This window comes from Gossypium arboreum, chromosome 4, assembly GCF_025698485.1.
Source record: "Gossypium arboreum isolate Shixiya-1 chromosome 4, ASM2569848v2, whole genome shotgun sequence".
NCBI classification, from domain to species: domain Eukaryota; kingdom Viridiplantae; phylum Streptophyta; class Magnoliopsida; order Malvales; family Malvaceae; genus Gossypium; species Gossypium arboreum.
Genome location: NC_069073.1, coordinates 118,546,357 through 118,560,307, shown reverse-complemented (window position 1 = coordinate 118,560,307; position 13,951 = coordinate 118,546,357). Strand labels below are relative to the sequence as shown.

Below are 13,951 nucleotides of genomic sequence, written 5' to 3'. Positions count from 1 at the left end.
TATATATATATTACAGGTTTATTTTTATTTTTATTTTTTGAAAATATCGTATTTGAACTAGATTTATTTAGGATTGAGTGTATCTCACCCAGTTCGATTGGCTCAATTCATCTTTGAATAGATTCGATAAATAAATTTAAGTTCGGATTTGATCAATTTGAACTTAAATATTAATATAAAATTATATATTTTAAAAATCATTTGAACAATCTATTGGAATTATTGATCTAAATCATGAACAAATCAGTTTGGTTAATCAAATTTTCAAAATTGTTTAAAAATGCATATGATATTTTAATTTATTACTAATATAAAAATAAAAATGTTTATTTTTATGTTAATAAGAATTAAAAGGTAACTAAAATTAAATAATAGAATAATTGCAATTTTTCACTTATAAACAAAAATTCACAACAAATCTAAATTCAACACTGCTATTCATATATTTAATTGATTCGAATATATTATAAGAGAAAGAAGATTGAATTATTCAAATCGAATTATCAATAGTTCAAATCAATAAAAATATTTTGCCACTAAATCACTGACCAAATTGAAATAATATTATTAAAGAAATGTAAACATGGTGAGAAATATAGTCAGAAGCCCGTGTGTTTGTCTAATAGTTAGGGTATTTATCGCCTTAGATATTATTTGGGTTTGAGTTGTGTTAGTTGTATTACTATTATAGATATAGTAGTACATATAATTTCACTATTTTAATGGACTATATTTTTATAATTTTTAAATGATTAAATCAAATTTTTATCATTCATGAAGGGGCCAAAGTGTTATTTTACCATTATTAATTTAAAATTTTATAAATTATAAAAAAACCTAAAAGAAAAAATTTTCATTTTAAATGAGTCGAGACCCTACCAACCTCTCTGGCCTCGCTACTGTTTTAGATATTTATACATCTATATTCAATAAATGCTTTGAATTTAAATAAATGCTTCAGTAGTTTAGATGTGGATTGGAGTCCTTTTGGATAGTGTTATGCCTTTTGAATAGTTGTTCTAACTAAAAGCTAGAATTTTTCTTTTGGGAGGAACCGAATTTGAATTTATAAATTTTTGAAAAGTTAAAATATAATTTTATTATTATATTAATATAAAATTTTACAATTTAAAAGGATTAAATTATAATTTTTTTTGTTTTAGAGAGAGTATAATTAAAATTTAAAACGTAATTTTACATTAAATTACCTTAAATTTTTGCAATATTCAAAGCACTAAAAGAGTAATTTTTCATTTTTGAAAGACCAAACCCGACTTGCCTTCCAGCTTCACCCTTGATTCTACCATATGCTAATAGTAGAATTATGGAGTGCCTTGTATAATTACAATAAGATGCGACTTAACTGCTATTTGCAGAATTAATGACGGAATTCTCAAGAATTTAATGAGATATAACAAGAGAAATCTTTAAGTGGATTTGATGTTATCTAACAGTGGCCCATGTGATAAGCACATGAGAATTTTCAATTCACCGATACTTTTCTTATTTAAAATATTTTATTATAAGTTTTGATTATATTTATTTTTTATATAATATTTAAAATTATTTATAATTTTTATCAATTTTTAAATAAAAGATAATACACTTTATTATATTCAAATCCATATTCTCTTATATTATAATGATACTCATACTAATTAAATTAAGACTCAATTCGCTCGAGCGAAATAATTAAATGTAGCACTGATTTTTTTTCAATTAAGATTCAGAAGTACTTGAAATAACACGCGTCATATATTTTTTTTACACGTGGATCCCTCGAAACCATTAATTAAAAGGTACAAAAACAGGGCTGAGGCCTGAGCAAATAAGAGATTATGATGGCATCAGTGATGTAAGAAAAACACCAAGAGATAGGGGAGCTGTCGGGGTTAATAAACAACCCTATCTAACCATACTAAATAAACTGACCCCATCTTTGCTTGGTTCCCCACCCTAGGATAGGGCTTGTATTGTCACCAGCCATTCAATACGGCTTGATTTTATCTTTCGATTCTATCGAGTCTTAATAAATTCATAAAATAGAGGTTCTTTAGAGTAACTAAACAAATAAAATCAAGAAATTTAAAGAGTTTACAACACATCACAAAATCATCATTCGGGGCGAAGCAAAATTTTTTTAAAAATATCGAATAAAATTTTAATTTTTATAATTTATATTTTTATAATTTGTAAAAATTAAATAAAATTTTATAATTTTAGGAGGGCTAAAGTACAATTTTATCTTTACTAATTTAAAATTTTATAAAATTTTAAAGGCCTAAAATATAATTTTACATTTTACAGAGTACCGAGGCCCATGCCAGCCCCCTTGACTTTACCCCGACTCAAATCTCGACACAATCGTGTGAATCATCTTTAACCTTAAACCATGTCCTTGTGTTAATAATATATATAAAAATATTTTAAAATTACATTACAAAAATATTAATAAAATGTCATTCCAATAAGTAAAAAATGAGTTGAATGTAAAAATAGAAATTAGATTAGAATTTGTTTTCCAAAGTTTTGAGATTAAACTTTTAATCTTTTAACCATTAAATTAAATACATTAATATTATTTGAAACCATCAAGTGTTCTTAATTGATATTTAAAATAAAAATAATAATAAATACATGACAACTTTTAATCTTATTTTGTATGATTAAACTTAATCACGAGCAAGTAGCAAACCAAATCATTTTATATTCTTTTAAGTCCGAATCTAATTTAAATAAAAAATATTGATAAATAATAACTCAAAGTAAGTTTATTTAAATTTAAAATCTTCTTCCCAATCCGATATAATATTCCAATCAAATTGGAGATGACAACAGGGTGAAACGATTTTTCGATCTATCTCAAACTTGATCCAATGTTTATACCTACCGACTCGATCTTACGCTAAACTAGATTTCTATTCCTCGACTCCTACCCAACCTGGCTCGAAATATTAACTAATTATTTATATTAGGTTAAATAAAATACATATCTTATAAACATTAAAAATATCTAATATTATAAAAAATATAGAAGTTCAAAAATTTCTATAATAAGTTAAAAAAATTAAATGTGTTCTTTCTTCGAAGCGAGTTTAACTAAAACTTGACCCAACCATAATTTAAAATTTTTAATTGAAAACCCGACTCATACCTCCCAAGTTCAATTTTCAAATCAAAATCAAAACCCATCAAATTCGGATTTTTTTTGCCAACCCTAAACCGGACTCATAGACAAGTAAAAGTCATCAAAGCAACCACCTTGCTAGGAAGCTTGATAAGGATTTGGCGAATTTTAAATGAATGAATTGTTTTCCTCACTCCAAGGTTGAATCAATGTCCTCCTCTAGTTTGGTTATATAAACATGTTTTCTCTTCTCCCAAGCCCTTTTAAGATTTTTAACTTTTGAGTTAAGCATAAGGACTATATGGAAATTGTTGCTGAGTCCTGAAAAAGGGAGGTGATTGGTGATCCTTTGTTAAGGCTTTTTATTAAATTGATGAGATTGAAGAAGTTTTAAAGGCTCTCAATTATGATGCATATGGTGATATATCTTCTAGAGTATCATAGAAAAGAGTTGAACCAAAAAGAGCTCAGCTTGATATGTTGTCTGATAGGGTCAAATTGAAACTATGAGTGATCAATTACAATCTGAGTTCCCAAGTTTACAAGATGCCGGGGAAAGTTTCTACAGACAAAAGGCTTGGATGAATTGGATCGGAGTAGGTGATCAGAGTACCAAGTTTTTTCATAATGCTATTGCTGTCAAGAGGAACATGTATTCTATCAGAGCTTTGTTTGATGATAGGGGTAATAAACCAGAATCTCATAAACAGATTACTTCTAAGATTTATTCAAGTTGATAAAGGGCTCATTGGTGTTGCTGATCAATTGCTTAGAGATATTCTTCCTACATTGTCTATGGCTGCTTAGAATGATATGGTTAGGCCCATCACCATAGATCAAGACACCAATTTTTGAGCACGGGAATGATAAAGCACATCAGCATGAAAAATTGTTGGTGAGGATCTTATTCGTGTTGTGCAGTATTTCTTCACCGCCTCAAAGTTATCGACTGCTTTCAGTACTACTATTATTTCATTTATTCCTAAATTTGAGAATCCAAATCATATTAAACAGTTTAGGCCTATTTCATGGTGTAACACAGTTTACAAGTGTATCTCCAAGGTCTTTTATTCAAAGCAGAAACATTATTGACAACACTCTACTTCCCCAGGAGTTGATGAGGGGATATAGTAGAAAGTTTATTTCTCATAGATGTGCCCTTAAGGTGTACCTTTAGAAGGCTTTTGACTCCTTGAGTTGGAATTTTGTTATTTCTGTATTGAGAGCCATGGGATTCCTTGAGCAATTTGTCAAGTGGATTGCTAGTTGCATCACTGCTCCTAGGTTCATTGGATTCTTTAAAGGGGCAAGGGGAGCAAGGCAGGGAGATCCTCTTTCTCCCTATCTATCTGCTATTGCAATGAATGTCTTGTCCAGACTCCTGATGGTAGTAGTTGCATATGGTGTGTTTAAGTTTCATCCCAAGTGTCTCAGAGTTCGGCTTTCCCACCTCTCCTTTGCAGATGACCTCCTCATCTTTGCTAAGGTTCTACTAATTCTGTTGTTGGTATTTGGTGTATCTTAGAGGAATTCTACCTGCTCTCTGGACTACAACTTAATGCTTCTAAAAGTTAACTTTTTGTTGTTGGGGTATCTTTAGAAGAACTGGAGGCCATGAAGACCATTATCGATTTTAAAGTTGGTAAGGTGCCTGTGCGTTATTAGAGGGTGCCAATTGTGTCTAGGTCGTTGACATTCTCTGATTGTGGTCCTTCGATGGAGGAAATTATAGCTAAAACCAATGGCTGGTCTACTAGGCATCTTAGCTATGTTGGTTGGCTTCAACTCATCGAAGCTGTGATTTTTAGTATTCAATCTTCCTGGTGCAAACAGTTTGGAAAGGAATCTTCCAAGTTTGAGCTTGATTCTTTTGGAAAGGAAAGGATTGCTATGCTTATGGAGCAAGGGTCTGCTGGCAGTTGATTTGTTCACCTAAATCAAAGGGTGGGTTGGGGCTGAGAAGACTTGAGGAATCGAACAAGGCTCGTCACTTGCAACTGGTGCAATCCATTCTTATTGAGGAAGGTTGTTTACGGATTGCTTGGGTTCAAGAATATGCCATGAAAGGTAAAAGCTATTGGGATGTTGTTCCAAGCTCTTCAAGTAGTTGGAATAGGAGAAGGTTGCTTAAATTGAAGGAGTTAGTTGCTCAAATGATATATTAAGCCAAACCCAACCAAAATGGCATCCATATACTTCATCCGGTTAAGAGCTTGCTGCTGAATCGATGGTGTGATGAAACAAAAAAGCAGTAACATAAATACCAAGCTAAATCATTTGTCAATCCATATGCTTCAAAGGCTTTTAAGTTTAGAATAGATGGCAAATGTGGTGACAAAATTTGAGGAGGAAAAAGGGAAGAAAAAAAAAAAGGTAGTCGATTGTGTACCTAAAGATTGGAAGAGCAGTCAGCAACAAATGCGGATGAAATCTTTTTTTACTTACAAGCGAATCAACCTCCTCGCATGTGAGCACCTAGTTCACCAAACTGATCATCTGCTTCCACAGTATCCTCAGAGAGGCGAACTGCATCCAGCTTCTGTTTAAGGATTTCTATAGCATTAAGGACTAACTGGGAAGCTTTGACCGCACCGGTAGATTCGATAGTGAAAATGAAACTGTCTTCTTTGGCATATATCTCCACGAGCCCCGGCTTGCCCATAGCTTCAGCTTTCTTTAATACTTCATCGTCATAGGTATATGCTTCTGGATCAACCACCACAACCTGTTTTCAACAATAAAGAGGAATACCATAGTTAGCAGAAGCAGTGAAGTAGAATAACCTCAAATTTTTGGGTTAAAGTACCTGGGCAGTCCATGTATTATAGGGACCAGATCAAATTAGTCCCTCTATTATTAAATGGATCAATTTAGTCCCTAAACTATTAAAAAGAATCAAATAAGTCTAAATTGTAAAAGAGTTTGGCATTTAGCATATAACAAATGTGTTTTAACTTATTTTTTCAATTCCAAACAAAAGATTTCATATACAGCACCATAAAAACTTTATAAATATTAAGTCTGTTAAATAGTAAATGATATGTTTTTAACAGTAAATGTTAACTCTATTCCAATTTGGACTCTATTCCAATTTGCCCTTAGTTGATTCTTTTTAATAGTATAGGGACTAAATTGATCCATTTAATAGTGGAGGAACTAAATTGATGAGGTCCCTATAATACGGGAACCTCTTAGGTACATCCATCCAAATTTTTGGCTTGTGATACAGGCATTGAAACAATGTACTCATAGAACACAAATCATTTGGCGTCAAGCAAGTCAGAATAACCATCAACACAGAAATATGACGATAACCATCTAATCTGACCAACTATTTCCTGAATTCTTCTTGGAGAATTCTAACAAAACAAGAGAATCTTGGTTTTCAAGACAACCATAGCAGCGCAAGTGGACCCATTTAAACAAAGGATACGCCCAACAAGTCAATATAGTTCAATAGCTCACTTGTTAGCCAATGAGATAAAAACAGGGTAGTAATAGCACAAACCCCAATATAAAAACCTATCCTAAAGCTCAAATTCCATTGATATCTTCATTATCCACAAACTTAAGTTATATCATAGGAGCTTCCATAAGAAACATATGAATAAACATGTTTCAACTCATGCAAACTAGGGATTTTGAAAGGACCTTTGATGATGTAGATGCTAATTCTATTATCCCAACAATTTGTTGTGACAGACTATAACTTAGATTGATATTAATGATGTAGAGAAAAGGAGAACCTGTTGGGTATTAGGATCAATGTCAAAGACTCTAGTAGGACTACTGTCGACAAAGCTTTGCTTCTCCTCAAGGGTCAAGGTATCCATCATATCTTCATTGATGTGAATCTCAGGTTCATACATGAAAGTCACAGTCGCGGCAGGTGACCATTTTGCATGATCTTTTCCTATCCCTTTCCTTGCAATTGCCCTCAGCCTCAACTCCTGCCCTCGCCGCAATTTCACGATGATAATCCCCCTGAAAGTAAACAGTTACTTATCTAACCCTAGAAACTAGAAAGGCAATGCATTTAATATTGGTCTAATTCAGAATTTGGTCATTGTACATTATGAAAACTTAAAAATTAGTTCAATTAAGTATCAATGTTAAATCTTGTCCGTCAACCCAAAAATCAGCATTTCAACAAATTATACGCAAGAAATTAGTAAAAAGCAACAATTCAGTAATTTATATGCTACAAATTCAAAAACACAGCAGTTCAAGTTCATGCATTCACCAACTAACATCTCAGTGTTTGATATATCAAAATTGAGGACTAACGTTTCATTTCTCGTAAATTACAGGGATGACATTCACAATTAGACCTAAACAGTGACAAATTACAAATTTAAACCCTAAATACCTTTGTTCAGAGGATTCGTAGCCAGCGTAATCGGTGAAATCGACGGGAACAACCGTATGGTCGGAACTGTATAGATCCTTACTGGTGACATCCAGTGTTTGATCGCTTATGCATTTGGCGCGAAGATGGAACTCGACGGAGCAGAACTCGCACTGTCCGTCACCGTCGCAGGCGTCACAGTCACGAGAGAATCGCATCGACATGGCGCGTTGGCTAGTGAGAGGGATGAGACCGAGTCGATGGGCGATGAACTCGTCGTTGAGGACGGAAGAGTTAACTTCGATTTCGACGAGGTCGATGGCTATGGTGGGAACCTCGGCGATCATGACGCGGCGGAGGGCGTTGGCCATGGAAGCGTCGGTGTCGTGGAGCTCGAATTTAGCGTAGTCGTCTTTGAGTTCCCGGATTTTGACCCTTGGGAATCGCTGGTACGAAGCTCCTTCCATATTTTCTTTTTTTCAAATTATTTTGATGATGTTATTTGGCTCTGCGCCTTAAAAGCTTTGATGAAATACAGTTTTTTAAAACCTAACTAAGGAAGGTTTTAACCTTCAAGGGAGAAGTGAACGACGTCGTAAACTGACATTTTGTTTGGTTAAATTTTTATTTCGGTCCTTCTATTATGCTCAAATTTATTATTTAATCCCTGTAAAATTCTGATGTAAACTTTTTGTTTTTTATTTATAAAAGGAAAACACTTTTGATGAAGATTGCCATGTACTATTTCGAATTTATTGGTACTTTAAAATTTTATATATTTAAATATTTATAAATATCTAATAAAGTCTCCAAGTTGGTTATAGCTCGTTTTTTTTCCTCTCATCAACTCTTTCATTCTTTTTTTTTTTTCATTCCTCTCATCAACTCTTTCATTCTTTTTTTTTTTCATTCACTGTATATGTATTTTCTCTTTTCAGTTTACAAATTTATATTGTGGTTATCTTTGTTGTTTTGTGATGGATAGATAATAGTGCGAATTGTTCGCTAAAACTCCATTGACCACCAGTAATTTTTTTTGAAAAGTGGGTGGCTCGTCATTAACTTTTTTATTTGTTTCTGTTTTGATAGTATTTCAAAATAATAAATGATTTCACATATCGATTTGGACCTATATTATCTTAAGTTTTATTTTTTTTTTTGTTTTTCCATTTTTTAATAAGTTTCAGTTTTAGAATTTTTTATTTGCTGTTGTAACACGTTTTTTAATCTTACTTATGCATGTAATCTTAGTTTTATAAGTAAATTTAGGGATGATTTTGTTGTCATCATTTTTAGATTGGTGAATGCTTGATTCTTTTGTCGATTTTTACTTGCCATTTTGAACCATACGGGACTAATTTCCTTATCATATTAAATGCTTACAATCACTCCAAATATGGCCAATTGTTAACGTATCATAATGTTCTATTGGTGTTGAGGATAAAACCTTCTCTGACAGTGTTTACTATTTTTTCTTTAAATTGTATGGTTTCATTCATTGAATAAATTAATAAATTTACTATTCAAAAATATCCAATGAAATTATATAAATTTTCAATATAAAATATTTATTAATAAATTTTACAAAACAATCCATCCTTCAACAAAACCAAACTAACAAAAACAATATTATCTCACACATTAAACAATAAAAATGTCTCAAATTATTCAAGTAATTAGTTTTGTTATTTAAAAATAAAATATTAATTTTTATATATTATAAAAATATAGTTAAAAATATATTTTATAAAAATAACAATTTCAGTTAAATGAAATCAAACCAACTTTTATTTAATTAAATTAATTTATTTTTAGCCTTATTTCAAATCCCTTCAAAGAATTATTGAAAGACAAATTGCAAAATTGAGCAGCAAAAATGCCCACAAAAAGACCCAACCAAATGAAGAAAAAGAAATGGTGATACTGATGATGCAGCAATCCTACAACTTAAGGAAAACAAACTCTTCAATGGCAGGGACTTCACCAATCCTCTTCAAAGATTCTTTCCTCGGTTGATCGTCAACTCCAATAGCCATTACAGCATGCTTCCTCGGAGCGACCCTCCCGACACTCATGAAGCTCACATTCACATTCTCCTGGCCCAAAATGCTTCCGACTTTACCAATCATGCCGGGCTGATCGACCTGTCTACAAAGTATTATACTACCTTCCAAGCTCACATCCACTCTGAATGACCCTACCTTTGTCAAATGCGGAATTCCATCCTTCACCCGTCCTTCAACTTTGATCTCGCCGCTCTTGGATGTGGCACTGGCGAATTTCGATTTCACATCGGCGATCTGAACTTTGATGAACTCAAGGGGAATCTCGTGTGAACCGTCTAAATGGATGTGTTCCTCTGTGATTCGTACTCCTCTTTGTTTGGCAGTGTAATCGGCATTAACAAGGTTGACGTAAACATCGGAAATTGGCTCGATTATGCCCTTGGTGATCATTGCACGAAGCAACCTAGTATCGAGGTTAGGTCTAGAAGAAGCATATGATACTTTCACGGTTTTAACACCACTTCCACCTGCAACTAATTGGACAGCCAGCCTCCCAAGTTTCTCGGCAAGTATGACGTACGGTTTCAACTCCAGTAGAACCTGCAATGGAAGAACAACTAAGTGAAGCGGCGCTCAACATAAAGAAAGTGATGAACATCATCGTTGTACCTCGGCAGGAACCATCGGTGCATTGACTGCGGTAGCTGCAAGTTCCCCTTTCAAGGCACCAACAACAGCTTCAGCTATTTCGATAGCCACTCCTTCCTACAAAGAACATATCAATGCATCATTCGGAAACAAACGAAATGCGAATATGTGTGATCACACAATCCACCTTACCTGAGCCTCCATTGTACTAGCACCGAGATGCGGAGTGACAGTAACCATCTCATGCTGCACCAACTTATTATCTTGTTTCGGTGGCTCCTCGGAGAAAACATCAAGAGCAGCCTGAGCTACAATCCCAGCATCCAATGCCCTCACGAGAGCTTCTTCATCAACCACTCCACCGCGAGCAACGTTGACGATACGAACACCTTTCTTCATCTTAGCAAATGTCTCATCATTGAACATCTTAGATGTAGCAGGGATGAGAGGCATATGCATAGAGATAAAATCTGCCGTCCCTATCGCTTCATCGAAGCTCACTAGCTCAACACCTATAGCACAAGCACGTTCCGCCGGGGCATAAGGATCGTGTGCGATAACATGCATTCCGAGTCCCTTTGCTCGCCGAGCTACTTCCGATCCGACTTTTCCGAAACCTAAGACAGCAAGTGTTTTTCCAACAAGAGACACACCAACATACTTGTTCCTTTGCCACTTCCCTAACAACATCATAATAAAGTACATATAAACTTTTCCCAGAATCTAATTCACAGCTGAAAATATCAATGTAATTCATAAACAATAATCACAATTCACAAATGATCCATAAACTCCATTAAATCTCTACAGTACATATATTTCTAAATTAAGGTTCATAATCATGATTAGTTACGAAGAAAATGACAATCAGTTCTCACCAGCTTTGATAGACGCATCAGCCTGAGCCACATTACGAGCCATGGCAGCCAAAAGGGCGATCCCATGTTCCGCCGCCGCAACGGTATTCGCCGTCGGAGCATTAACGACCAAACAACCGTGTTCGGTAGCGGCAGCCAGATCGACATTGTCGATCCCAACGCCAGCTCTCCCAACGACCTTCAACCTCCCGCCTGAAGATTCGAAAACCGCACGGTTCACTTTCGTCCCGCTGCGAACAATCAAAGCGTCACAGAGCGAGATCTTGGACCGGAGCTCTTTGGGAGAGAGGTTGTAAGAGCAATCGACGTCGGCGAACTCCTTCAACAGCGTCAAACCGGCTTCACCTAGCTTTTCGGCGACGAGTACGGTGGGCTTGTTGGAAGAAGAAGAAGAAGCAGCGGAGGTTATAATCAAAACCCGGCCGCGTTGCGGTTGGGAGCGGGAAAAACGAGCGCTGTTAGGGAAGTTGGTGGAAAAAGCAGATCGAAGGGATAGTTTAGAGGAAAGGGAATGGGATGGGGTCCTGAGAGTTGGGATTTTGAGAGACGCCATTGTCGTACGGAGAGGTGAAAATTGAATAAGCAATGTAACTAACCAGAGAAAACGAAGAATGAGAGAATGGGAGACTCAAAATATTGTTCGCAGGTTTGATGACATGCAACGAGATTGTAACGGAACCCGAGGTACGTGTAACTAATTTATGATATATATGGGTAAATTTTAAATCTAGTCACTATGTATGGTTTAAATTAAGGTTTGGTCACCAAACTTTAAAAAGTTACAATATAATAACTAACAGTATTGATTTGTTATATTTTAGTGACTAACATGGCACGTTATATCATAATTCCATAAGTAAAGGTACCACGGAGGCCTCTTTACTAAGATTGAAATTACATTTTGTTCCCTCTACTCAAAATTTTAACAAATTAGCCCCTGTACATTAGATCAAATAGCAAACTAGTATTTTCTATTAAAAATTTCATCTATTTCTATTGTTAACAACTGAAGTTTCTGACATACTAACCACATAATTACTCGTGGCATGCTAATTGTGCCTCATTCTAACATACAATGATCAATTTTTAATGATGGAATTTTTAACAAAAGGACCAATATGCTCTTTAATCTAAGGTATAGGGATTAATTTACCTTTTTTTAGTACAGGGGCAAAATGCAACTCAACTCTTAGTACAAGAGCCTCTATGGTACTTTTACCTAATTTCATACGAAAATTTTAGGCCAAGTTGCACAATTAATCCCTATATTTTTTATTTAAAAAAATAAAATTAAAAGAAAAAATAAATTAGGCTATAAAATAAAATAAAAAGTATAGGGTAATCTATTCAATTTAATATAAATTTTCATTTGAAATGACAATATAACGTACATATTTGTTTGTTTTACAATATTAATGGTATGATGCGATTATTAAAATTTAATGAATTAATAACATTAATGACAATTTTTTCTTAGTTCTAACTAGAGGTATAGATGGGTTAAAACGCTGATAACCCATTTCATTTTTAAGATAATCAAGGTTTTCAAAATTATATATATGGTCGAATTAGTCCGATTAATTTGTCTAATTAAATTAAATAAATTATTAAAATAGAAAAAATCGGTTCAATTGTCGATTCAATTAGTTTGTAGGTCAACCGGTCTAACCCCTTATTATTGATTAATATCCTAATTGATTCTCGATCCAACTAATTCGACCAATCCAATCAGATCTAAAAATAATTAAAATAACATAATATTAAATTTTAATTTTATATCAATCTTTACATATAACTCTTTTAATAAAAGTTTAGAATATAATATATTTTCATTATTAATTAAGAATATAAATTTTATTTGAAATCTCATCCATAAATCTACAATAGGATGAAATAGTTTGCCCAGCTTTAACTATCGTGGATATTTATTGGGTCAAATGATAAAAGACTTGAGTGTCTTTTAAATAAGTTTTCGAGTTTAAATTTTATGAATGAAAAAGTCAATATTACAAAAGTTTCGTCCTTCATTTGAGAATTCAAGTCTACTTGACTTCGTATTTAATTGAAACCAAATATAATTATTAAACACAAAAGATTTAAGAAAAAAAATACCTTTCTTATATCTATACCTAATAATATTCCACAAATTACTTTATCATCCAATTTTTCTTTTTTTTTAATTTTACTTTTTTTAGTTTTTACTTTTAAAATTTATGCTACAAAGTTCTATTTTTCTTTAAATTTTCATTGTAAAATTAGCGGCATGATATTTGACATACCATTTAACGAATTGGTAACAAAAGGACTTGAATGATAAAATATTAATAATTTAGAGATATAATTAAAACATTTTGAAGTCCGAGGAAAATTTTAGAATAAAAGTCATAATTTGGAGATATTTGATGCAATTATCTCAATATTTAATTACACTTTGCTTCCTGGAGTTTGTTTTGGTTTGTACAACCTTCCAGCTTTTACTTTAGCAATTGGTTTATGCATTTTGATTGGTCAAAATTAGGGTATCCATCACTGGCATCAGCGATTAATCCAGAGAGATAAATGACTTATCAAAAATGTATTTAGACGACTAATCTATTGATCTAGTTTTACGAGTAAAAGTATTTAGACAATTAATCCATTGATCTAGTTTTAATAATATATTTTATTTTTTATACTTAAAGGCCTTGGTTAAAATATGTCACATGTAGTTGTACTCTTCACAAATTTGGAATTTGGTCCCTATTATTATATTTACAAGAATTTAGTCCCTCTATTTTCCAAATTTCTAAATTTGTTAAATTTGTTCATGTGACATTTTGAAATAAAAAAGGCATAAAGATAAATTAAACCCTTAACGTTTACTTATTTTATCGTTTTGGCCCTCAACCTTTAAATTTTACACAAATTGCTTTTTTTTTAATACGAAAAAACTGATTGAATTATT

At 33.0% G+C, this 13,951-nt stretch overlaps 2 protein-coding genes across 2 annotated transcripts; both read right to left on the bottom strand.

The window, feature by feature from the left end:
* Positions 1-5,384: 5,384 nt before the first annotated feature.
* LOC108457823 (DNA-directed RNA polymerases II, IV and V subunit 3-like) lies at positions 5,385-8,045 on the bottom strand. The gene is made up of 3 exons (XM_017756979.2): positions 7,497-8,045; positions 6,874-7,111; positions 5,385-5,852 (listed from the first exon to the last, which is right to left on the bottom strand). The coding sequence occupies exons 1-3, from the start codon at positions 7,940-7,942 to the stop codon at positions 5,580-5,582; spliced, it is 957 nt and encodes a 318-aa protein (XP_017612468.1). The 5' UTR covers positions 7,943-8,045; the 3' UTR covers positions 5,385-5,579.
* A 1,199-nt stretch (positions 8,046-9,244) lies between these two features.
* On the bottom strand, positions 9,245-11,643 carry LOC108460062 (D-3-phosphoglycerate dehydrogenase 1, chloroplastic-like). Its single transcript, XM_017759441.2, has 4 exons — positions 11,008-11,643; positions 10,322-10,809; positions 10,151-10,246; positions 9,245-10,081 (listed from the first exon to the last, which is right to left on the bottom strand). The coding sequence occupies exons 1-4, from the start codon at positions 11,558-11,560 to the stop codon at positions 9,416-9,418; spliced, it is 1,803 nt and encodes a 600-aa protein (XP_017614930.1). The 5' UTR covers positions 11,561-11,643; the 3' UTR covers positions 9,245-9,415.
* Positions 11,644-13,951: the final 2,308 nt, after the last annotated feature.